At 37.0% G+C, this 12,029-nt stretch overlaps 1 protein-coding gene across 7 annotated transcripts in view; it reads right to left on the reverse strand.

The window, feature by feature from the left end:
• Nucleotides 1-12,029, reverse strand: part of ATRNL1 (attractin like 1) — a 488,569-nt gene that overhangs the window by 428,596 nt on the left and 47,944 nt on the right. For all 7 annotated transcript variants that reach the window (XR_010473420.1, XR_010473421.1, XM_005508196.3 and 4 more), the window contains exon 6: nucleotides 730-904. Coding sequence is in view for 5 of the 7 variants with exons in the window: in XM_005508196.3 (XP_005508253.2) it covers nucleotides 730-904 (175 nt within the window). In the remaining 2 variants the exon portion in view is untranslated. The remainder of the gene's footprint in view (nucleotides 1-729; nucleotides 905-12,029) is intronic.

Here is a 12,029-nt window from a genome sequence, read left to right on the forward strand (position 1 = left end):
TGTTGAGCACTCTCTCAGTTGTATGGTTGGTTCTAATTTCCATTAAATTTTCATTAACAATTAATTCATTAATGGATTAAAAGACAATAAGATGGAAGAGAGGTATAAAATAAGATGACATAGAAACAGAAGTCACCAAAGATGATGGGATTTGATTTGGATGATTGCAAAGATGTGGAAGAAAACAAGAGCTATACAAAACCAAAACAAACTGGCTAATAAATGTATCCTATTCCTTTCACGTACCACATTTAGGGCCTGTATGTATAAACAAGTCACTATACAAACAATAAGAAGTGAAATATGTATGACTTGCCTAACCCTACCAGCCGGTCACCAACAGGCTAAGTGCATATAAGTCTCCTATAATTATAAATTTCCTTCAATAATGCAAATAGCATTCTAGATGTACTATTTGAAAAATATCAGCACATGGATTTCTTTTGCTTTTTATCATTACAAACATTTTAATGTTTTGGAGCAAAGCACATCACGATTTTTCACAAACCGAAGAAATTACACATTAGTATCACAAATAGATCAATGCTACCTATATTTTAACTTATTTTAATCACAAGAAGATTGCAAGCAGAAAATAACCCTGTTAATAAAGAATCTAAAAACACATAAAACTTTCCATTAAATTGCAGGATAGAGCCTGCCTCCGTGGTAAGATCTGTTTTCCCTAAGCCACATCAGAAGGGATATGAGCAAGGAGAAATCACTTACTTCAACACCATTTGGAAGGAGCTGTAGTTGAAAGTGTATCCGCCAATCACCCACATGAATTTCCCATGCAGAACCGCCTTGTGGGACGCCCGGCCCACGGAAGGGCTGAAGGGCTTGACGTTGGGTAGAATCCAATAAGACTCCGTGGAAGGGACGTTCAAAGAACAATCTGGGCCTGTTTTGTAAACAAATGTGCAATTTGTACAATCTGTTAGAAGGGGATGTTAAAGCCAATAAAGCAGAAACAGGGGAGGCTTAATTACAGATGTCAGGATTGCTCATTCTGATAAAATACAGTATAGAGTATTATGTTTAGCAGATGCTCAATGAAAAAGCAACTGACAACAAGGGATGTCAGTCAAATTGAAAGCGTTAGAATAGCTCAAATAATAATGATACATTTCTGCACTCTTCTCAGAAAACATACTGTATGAGTCACAAATTGAAAGAAAGGCATAATGCATCATATTTTTACATGCTGTATAGGTCTAAAGTGTGTAGCACAGTATACACTGTGTGTTACCTCTGGAGAAAAACTAGCCTGCATTTGAACTAACCAGAGTAAGCTTATATCAAAGCAAATAACACTACAGTAAATAAAGTTACAATATAGATTATACTATAATAAGTCTTGGGAATCAAAATTTCCCCTTTGCCAAAGCCATTCTGGTTTGTTTTTTTGAAAGTAAAATACACTATAGAGTGCTATCTAAAAAGATTGATTTGAATATTTAAACTTTCTAAAATTCTATAGATCCTCCCACCTACAAAGCTACTAAACCCCACTACTACATATTATTTTTGGAAGAAATTTTACGCCATTATTTTTGCTAAATATGGAAAAGTCAGCAAAATGTGTCATTTTTAAGGTACATGATTATTAAAATAACGAATAGCAGAAATAATTCTTTTTCATTTCATCTGTAATAACCAAAATGTGATCTCTTCATCATTAGTTCATGTTCTAGATGTGGTATGAGCTTTAAGATCTTGTTAAAACCTGAATATATTCAGAACTTTGCTTAAAAAAAAAGAAAAAGACAACAGCATATGCACTATTTGCCTCTTGTCAGAGACTGTACAGCATTACTATCTGGTGTTATTTCTAAATGGGGAACTCTGAATTTTTAGGACACCAATATGTTCCACCTTCAGCATTATCAATCACGGAACTGAAATTTTTATCACCAGTGATGGCATACAGACATTGGATGACAGCTACATTATTTCTGTAATTTGACTTTGATACTCAATGTTATGTCCCCCTCAGCTGGCCTGACTGGGATAAATCCTTCCCTCAAGCTATTACAAGACATTACTAAAAGCAAAGGCTGTTGAAGTCAGACTGGGCATGACCTTCTTCGGAAATGCAGTGATAACATACTAAAAAAAGAAAAAGCAAACACACACAAAAACCATAGCAACTAGTCTGTAACCCAAATATCACACCTGATATCAAATTTTTAAAAAGGTTCCAGGGAAGATCTGGAAAACTACTGGCCTGCTATCCTTCTGTTTCCACCAGACAAATCAGCAGAAACTCTAAGAATGGACAGAATTAGTAGACAGATAATTGCCATCTACTTGTGAAAATCAGTGTAGCTTTAGTAAAGAGAAGGCCTGTCTTCTGAAGCTACTGAACGCCTTTGAAGATATCAGGATGAGGTGATCCAATCAATACACTGATATGGATTTCCACAAGGCTTTTAACAAAATTCTTCACCAAAGACTTGCAAGGAAACTGTTTTCAAAGACTGTTGTAGCAAGAGAACGAAGGTCTTTGCATGGCTAAATAATTGACTGTAAGATACAGTAAGAAATAGTAGACAGGAGTAAATGGCCACTTCTTAGAGTGAGGGAGGTCGCCCATGGAGTCCCACAAGGATTCAATGTATACATTAATGATCCTGGAAGAAGATGAGCAATGAAGAAAGTCTGCTGATAAAGGAAAGTACTGGAAAGCAGAAAGAGTAAGATCAGGTTTGAAGAACAACAGAACAAGTTCTTGTCTGACCATGTGACTGAGCAATAAGATTACACATTAAATTCAACACAGATAAATTTAAAACCATGTAATGTATGTTCTAGTTTGACTAAAAAGAAAGTAGCCTCTCAACTAACCATCGCTAGTAAGTAGTAAAGTCTCACCTTAAGAGAACAAATGAAAATACCACCTCAACATACAGCAGTGGTCAAAAAAGCAAATCATATGTTAGGAACAGAGAACACTTTTGCCTCACTGTATATATCAGTGGTTTGCTACAATTAGAAAACTGTGTGCTCTATTCAAAAGAAAAGACAAATAAGAGCTGGAGACTATTTACACAAGAGTAATAAGGATGTTCAAATTAATTAAATGGCTTCTGTGACTGCAGTTACTAAGTTAGCAGAGACTTTTTCTCTTGGAAAAAAAAAGAAAATTTGGAATTAATTGGAATTTTGAATGAATGATGTCTATAAAGTAACACTGAGGATGGATAGGAAGAGTCTATGGTTTCTCTGATTATAACAGCTGAGATTTATCAAATGCAGCTTGAAGAAGCCACATTCGAAACAAACAAGAGGAGGTAGTTCTTCATGTAGAAAGTATCAGATCTCCTTGGCAAGGATGCTCCCTTGACAAAGGATGCTCTGGAGACAAAGGTTTCCACTGAGTCAAGGAAAGACTGGACAAGGATCCAGAAAGGAGAGCTATTGAAGTTTACCAAATAAGCTAAATAGGTAATTTACATCCAGTTTGTAACTTTAAAACATTATCCTTGGGGGGCAGCAGTAGGGAAGGTTACATTTTTCCAATGTGTATAATCAGTTTTGGGGCAACTTGTTACAATTAATTCTTACACAGAATGACAAATAATCTGTATTTAACCAGTTGTCAACTTTTCTTGCACTCTACAGAAGAATGATGTCCACTTGTATCCAAATTACCTTCCATTCATTAAATGATGGAGACACTCAATGTCCATTCTACCCAGAAAAGATTAATGGTATTTGTATGAGGTCTAATGAGAATATGAACAATTCAGTATATTATTTCTTAAGCATTAATAATAGATACCGTAATAAAATTGTAACCTCAGCAAGATTCTGGTTTGGTAAATCACTGCAGGAAACACTTGATTTGAATCTAAAAGTGCTTAAAAATAAACAATTGATTAAATATTATTTGATCAGAGAAGAGCTTGGAATTATGAAAACAATGCCTCCAGTCAGTCAGAAAACAAAAACACATTGATGTCTCTCCTTTCAGCTACCAGTCTTGCACAGAAATGTAGCAGTCAACAGTGTCCCCTAGTGGCAAATAGAGAATAAAACACACAAACTACTCAGGCCAATTGATTTGAGATTTTCGTTTCTAGAGTCAGGGAACCACAAGAATTCATACAGCAAATACAAAATATTATTCTTATCTATTCTGTATTTAGACAACAATGACCACATTAAAATGAGCACAAACTAATATTTCATGTAAAAAGTTAACAAGGTAAAAGTCTTAACTATGCCGCTAACCAGATCAGTGATTAAAATAATGTCATATAACTTTCTTACAACCTCAGTGCTTCATTCCTGGTCTGCATTGAATGACCAGCAAGGTAAGGCAGAGGTGAGAAACACCATGAACCCACACCCTGTTCTGGTCTGGAAGAAGAACACAGTCTGAGACGACACACCTGAACTCAGAAGCTTGAAAGTAGGTCCTCCCCTCAGTTTCTTCAGACAACACATTAATAGCCTGTGCATGACACTCACAGATGCATTAAAGTGCCATCAGTTGACACTGCCACTGGAAGAGGCAACCCTGGCTGCCTCTCACTACATACTCTCCAGCTCACATCGCTGCTGGCACTGGTTCTCGCATGGCTGCGCCATAAACCAGACAAGGGAAAGCATCCAGGTTAAAACTTAGCTTTTATTTTAGCCAGTTTAGCTTTTCATCTGGATGTGTTCTTGTAGAGGATTCACCTTGCCCACTACACATGACTGTGCCACCACAAGTAAGACTGCATGGCCAGGACAGCCTCTTGAGTGAAAGTGTAAAACATTCATGGAGTTATCACTGTATGTATCAATAAACACAAAAATGGAATATCTAGTTGAAAAAACCCAAAGCAATAGAATAATACTCACTTCTATTGAAACATCATTTAAAGAGCAAGTGCTCATATGTGACTACTGCTTTATGAAGACAAGTGTACAACTTATAAATATCATTTACAAGCTTTCCCTTCTTAAGTACATACACCATGATACACCACCACCATTTTAGCATAATTATGTTCTTAGAAACACCACATTGATTAAATAAATGCCCTTTGTGCAACAGAGAGCACTACACCTGTAGGACAAAGATAATCCCAAATATGTTTTATTCTTTTCTATATAATTTTTCTCCATTTCTTTAAAATTTTATTTCGTTCTTATCTGCCTAATGTGTCACCCAATCCACTGTGGAGGGAACGGGCAAAAAAATAAAGCCTTAAAAACAGCAAACAACTTTATAAATCTGAATTGGAAGTCAATTATAATTCTATACACTTAAAAGAGACATTTACCCACACAACATATGAGAAGGAATCTAATGTCTATTTATTGAGGAGTTTCATGAACTGCCAAAGGAACAATCTGTTCCAGTAGTTCAAGTCGTAAGATCAATTTCCACCTAATGAGAAAACATCATCTACCGTCTTCAACTCTAATCTTTTCCCTTGAGATCACAGAAGAAAAAAGTATTGATGCGTTGAACATAAATGTCACAGTCCTGTTTTGCATACAGTCTAATCAAAGCATTCAAATGAAGTAGTAGTTGTTATTTATCCCATAGTTTGTGTGATATCTGATCATTTGAGTGGAGAATTATCGCTTTAACATAATTTTTTAACCACCACAAATACAAATCAAATATCACTATTCTCAAGTACCAAATAAAATCTTCATATGATAATGAATTTGAGATTATGCAAATATTTTTGAGAAAATATAAGATATCTGACTATACTTTCAACAAAAATTATCTTGGAAGTTTCACCAAGCAGTAAATCATCCTCACAGGAAAGTGATGGGGTAGTACTTATATAAAAATACAAAGTTGCTACATGAATTAAAAGATAAATGTAATTCAAGAATGGCTTACCAGCACTCTAGTAGTAGCTGCAGTTCATGTACCCCTACACTGGCAGTGACCAGCTCCACAGCATCCATATGGGATGTAATTATCTCCCCCCTTTTACAGGTAGTCCAGCTCCAAAGGAGACTTAAAGGCAGACAGCGAGATCCTGGGTAGGTGTCCAGCTAAAGCAACACGGTAGCAAGCTGTGCCAGGACAGCCTCCTCCATGAATGGAAGTCAGAAATCCTAATGCACACAAGCTGATGCAGTTCTTGAAATGCCATCTGGTTGCTATTATCCAGTCTCATTTCTTCCCTCAGCCAGGAAGGGTTGATCGTCCAAGGGTGACCTGGCCTTGGGGAATGTGCAGGGTAAGTCTGAGCAAACAAGCCAAAGGGTTGCGCTGCCTGCCAGTGACACGAGCCAACAGTGTGTCCTGGCAGCTAAGAAGAACAACTGTGTCCTGGGCTACGTCAAGCACAGCATTGCCAGCCGGGCGAGGGAGGAGATTGTCCCGCTCTGCTCTGCACTGCTGCAGCCTCACCTGGAGCACTGTGTGCAGGTCTGGGCAACACAGTATTAAATGGAATTAAAGCCACTGAAGAGTGTCCAGAAGAGGGCTATGAAGTTGGTGAAGGGTTTGGAAAGGAAGCCATATGAGGAAAGGCTAAAGTCACCTCGTTCAGCCTGGAGAAGACCTCATGGTGGCTACAGCTTCCTCACAAGGGGAGCAGGAGGGGCAGGCGCTGAGCTCTTCTCTCTAGCAACCAACAACAAAACCCAAGTAGATGGCAGGAAGATGTGCCAGGGAAGGTTTAGGTTGGACATCAGGTAAAGCTTCTTCACCCAGAGAGTGGTGGACACTGGAACAAGCTCCCCAGGGAGGCGTCACAGCCCCAAGCCTGACAGTGTTCAAAAAGAGACCAGACATTGCCCTCAAACAAACGGTGTGAACTGTGGGGTTGTCATTGCAGGGACAGGAGTTGGACTCAATGAACCTTGTGGATCCCTTCCAACTCAGGACATTCTGTGATTCTACAGTGTGTGTTGCCCAACAGCACCCTTTACTGCTTGACTTCAGGTTTAAACCTCAAGATCAGCTAGGCTGGTGCAGAAGAATAAGGCCTGACGCCACAACAGACTTTACCAGCAGCACACTGCATGGAAAGCCTTCCCAGTCTTCCATTACCGAGCACAAGTTATAGTCTTGTAGACTCTGCATAGGATTTGTCATCTTAAACAAAAATCGTTTTGCTTATTACTGTCCTATGAAAGAAACATGACAGTGCCCACTGGATTTCAGATTTTGAGATTCCATGCTAATGTCAGCAGGATATCAAGTCCTAATATCTCTGCTAATAACTTTTAGAAAACTTCACAGCTCTAATAGTCAAAAGCCTCCTTCCAATTTTCAAACTACATGTACTGATGAGCAGTTTGCCCCAATTATCCGTCTACCAGTGTTGATACCACCGGAATTAAAGAGCTGGTCTATCTTTTAAATCTATACACCTCACATTTGTTTATAAACAGCAAGGCTATTCCCTCCCAGCCTCTGTTTTACTAGTTTAAACAAACTACACTCTGTATCTCCCATAGATCTGATCATCCTAATGGTTCTATCTCTGAGCCTGTTTCAATTTGTATTTATAAAAGCGTAGCAACAAAACGCAAATATAGTACTAATGTTTTCACCTACTTAACTGTAGATCCTGTGGCTAATCATCCTTCTAGTGTACTTGACACTTTACAGCCTATAGTTCATAGAGTATAGAAAATTAAGAATATTAATTAGTTCACATTCTAATGGAGATCGACAAGCAAGTTTTCTTACATGTAACATTTCACACTTAAATCCAAGATCATAAAAGAAATTGTTAATAATCTTAGTCCCTAAATGTATTAATTTACAATTTATACTGAAGTAATTACATCCCACACATTACTCTAACCCTTTTTTGCAAGATATTTGGGTCCTCCTTCATATTTAAAGTAACTCCCACCTTTCTATTACCAGATTCCATCAGCGGTCTTATGAGTAGATTATAAAAAGTTATGTAACAAGATCAGCCCCAAGATCAGTCTTTAAGTAGTACTGATACCTTTCCATCCTAAATTACGTGTTCAGCATACCCACTCACATTTCACAATTAACAAGCTGTGTTCCCTTTACTGTTCCCTTGTGTATTCCCTGACTTCTTCAATTTCAACAATTTCCTATCATCAAATGCTGAGGTTCAGATAAAACATATTGCATTTTCTTGTCACTTTTCTAACAAATAATTTCAGTATGAACTACACTGATAAATCTGCATTTCGACTGTTTCACTGTTCAATCACACTTTATGTTAGATTATTTCTTTCTTCATATTATGGTCTACATCTTTACACACTGCTGAAATCAGGCTAATAAGTTTTGAGCTGCCTGAATCACTTTCTTCCTGTTCTTAATTAAAGGTGCCACAGATAATGAGCTAAATTTAGTGTCTTCCCTTATCAGGGAGATCAGCACGATCTATCCCCTTCTTGCGTTCAGGATATAGTACTGCATTCGTTCATCAGTTTAATCAAGTGTTTGTATGTTCTACCTTGAGATATTTACATGCAAACATTTTAAATAAATATTTAGGAAGTCATGGATCTACTTTAAATGGATTGTATTTTTCATTAAAACTCACAAATAGTAGGGGATTCCCTAAATCTCAGCTTAATTGCACACGGAGAGCATTATCAACCACTTTAATGCATCCAACCATTTATTGAAATGAATTAGATAATTTCTACAAAACCTGCTTTCACTAATCATCAGATGACACCACATAGGTATTTAAAACTGAAGCTGGCTCTTCACTTCTCTGTGATGTTCTTTCTTTTGCAATAAGGATATTTAATTTTCTCAGCCAGAATTTTCAGACACTAAATTTCTAATTATAATAGCTATATTTTGCTTACAAATAGCACAAAGTCCTCCAAAGATGCTTGACAGATTATCAACTTCAATCTGAACACAAAACTGAAGAACGTGTTTCCAGTACGTATATGAAATAACCATTCATGTTAAGTGAATTCCTTCCTATAAATTCTGTATATGCAAAATTTTATCAGACAACTCTCATTTCTATGACACACATAATGCAATTTACAATTATGGTGTGCAGAAACTGGATTTTAACATAAATCTGAGAGAGCAAAGAATTACTTGGGTTTGTGGTTTCATGTGTATATATAGCATTTAACAGGACTATAAAATTGTTTCTTACGCTGAACTGATCCTTGGCCAGTAGAAAACCTGAAAAGGAAAATCTAGACACATAGGGGATTACCATGGGTCAGAACAGTTATAAGACACCTGCTTTGATATCTTTTTTCCTTCTGAAAACAGGTTTGTTCAAAGCAAATGCTATCTCATTGGCTCTGTTCTCTGAAAATACTTACTCGTGTGCTTTCTGTTCAAGAACATCCAGACACAACTGGCCAAAATCGCCATTTTCAGACCTCTCAGAATTTGGCACAAGCTCTTTCCAGTGCTGCACTTCAACTGTCACTGCATGGGCTCATATCTCAGACCTTTTCCATTGGTTTCAATGAATCACCACCACACAAGCACAGCTTTGCTAAACCTCAGCAGTGAGTAATAAGGCTGGCCAAGAGTGTACAACCTCAAAGCCTTCCAACTGAAACAGTCAGAATGAACTCAACACTAGTTCATCCTTTCAAGATAATTTAAGTCAAGTACAGACACACATCAACATAGTAGTTCTAGACATACTCAAGATGCTTTTAGAATAAATGTTGTAGTAATGAGCAAGGCAAAATACTGATTTTTACAGTGCAGTAGTCATAGAACTCCTTTTACCCTTTCATTGTTTGTTTTCCTCCTTACAAAAAGGCTCATTTTTCCCTACAGAGATGTTATAAAACTCAAGCTGCCTAAATTGCTAATAGACTTGTTTCAAAGTTAAATAGTTTCATTTCAGAATCTGGTCTTCCGCTACATCTCTACCTGCGAGGAGCAGATCTGTAGAGAGGAACAACTGACTACACACATTCTACAATTTTTATTGGTGTTTTAACTTTGGCCTAGATCTGATCCTTAGGACTGAGTGTTTGTTTATGGCTGGTGTGCATTATGTAGAAACCTGGAGCTCATGTTCTGGTGTAGTTTCATCTAAAAGAATCCAATTCCTCTGTTTTCAAACCACCTCACGATGCAAGCCACAACACGGTAAACTTGTGAGGATGCAATTTGCTCTGAAGATACCCTACTGATCTTCTTAAAGACTCGTGTAAACACACCTAACTCCTCCCTATTAGATCCCCTTGTCACTAGCAGTACTCATGGTCAATGATCAAAGCACCAATAAAGTTTCTCTTCAGTTCAATAGCGCTTTCAACTCTTTCTGCACTGCGTGCAGAAAGAAAAAAGGTACCAGCACCAAGAGTACCTCCACATCCCACTGGATCAGGGAGATACCATGCCCGTGCAGGAGCTCATAGGAAGAACTTCCACTACGTGTTACAATCACCACTAACTCCTTCACCTTCCCACCCAGGACTGTTTCCCAGGAAGCAAACACCAGTTTTCTGCCATGACTTGAATTCTCACTGGTATTTACACTCCTCCCTGAAGTGCCGATCCTCAAACTGGGCACTATAATGCAATGTTATCCCCCAAATGCCTATCTCAGAGAAAGGGTCACATGCTCCCTACCCAAAATTCCTCACGTTAAAATTGTTACCTATAGTGATTTGCAAGTCTTTTAACAATCTCCTTCTCAGACAGTGTGTGTTTGCCAATCCAGCTTGCAGTCTTTGCTCCTAGATCATTTTATATTAAGCGATATTAAGACAATTTTCTAAATTATGACTTTGAACTGGATGATTTAGACATCCTTAAATTGAAACTGTCTTCTTTTGTTTACCATACAGTGAATCCTATTTACCTTACCCCAACACTTTATCAGGAAAAAATATTTTTAGTAATTGAGATATTTTATAAAATGTTGTTTAACATCAGGCAAAAACTGGTCGCTAGAAAATTCTCCAATTAATTACTTAGCTATTGCATATTTTATAGATAGCCATATTTTGAATTCCTTCTGTCAAACATTTTTTAGCCTATTAAATATGTGACAGGCTGGTTATTTCCTTTCCATGGTATTAAATCAAGCTCCTTCAGGAAAACAAAGAGCATCTCTGTCAACAAGACCTGTAATGTAACTTGTAATCAGCATACAACACATACATAGTAGTTAATATTTTCAGCATCTCCAAAGATCGTCCATCTAACCCTTGCCTCCCCCTGAGTTACATCCACAGCCTGTATCAGTTGGCACAGGCACATGCTGCTTCAGAATATCAAGACACATTAGCCAGTAATAGGACAACATAACGTGATGCAGAATCACCCTTCAGGAAAAACTTCAGCCTCCTTTATGTTGTGTGAGTATTTTAAATTAATCAGATTTCAAGTAAACACTAAATTCTCTTCCTGTACTTCTGAGACCAACTATCTCTGAAATATTTAACATCATTAAAAATAAAAGTATTATTTTTAACAATGTTTAACAAAAAGCACATTTAACAAGTATGTTCTTGTTAAATGTGCTTTTTGTTAAAAATAAAATGGTTATTATTCAATTATCTGCTTTCCAAGCCTAAAGTTTTTATTGTCACAGCATTATTTGATATTTGTATGACAAGCAGCTAACTGCAATCATCTACAACCTTCTTCTACCAATTTTTTCTATTAACAAGAGGACCCTATTTTTTACTCAAAACAATTATTCTATCAAAGAACAGTGTTGTTCTCTTTTCTCAGCATACTTGTTTTAAATGTGAAATTTTGTTCAGAGATGCTCCTTCCAAAGCATCCACAAGATGTCATCATTGCAAAAAGAAACAAACCACACACGTTCACATGTTGCAAAATATTAAATACTCTATGTTATGAACCACGGTTTTTATTTATTGTACATTTCAACCAATGCAGTTAAATGTTGGTTTTTTCAATGCAGGGAGTAAATATATTCAAAAAAAAATAAAGACAACACAACATAAAAAGACCCTATTTGAGCCAGTTGGCTTGAATTACCAAACACAAGGAAAACCTGACAGCAAGAGTACTAATAGAAGTAGAAATATTTATGGTTCTTTTACTGCAAATAACATACATAGAAGATACTGTCAGCGTA

This window comes from Columba livia, chromosome 6 (genome assembly GCF_036013475.1).
Source record: "Columba livia isolate bColLiv1 breed racing homer chromosome 6, bColLiv1.pat.W.v2, whole genome shotgun sequence".
Lineage (NCBI taxonomy): Eukaryota > Metazoa > Chordata > Aves > Columbiformes > Columbidae > Columba > Columba livia.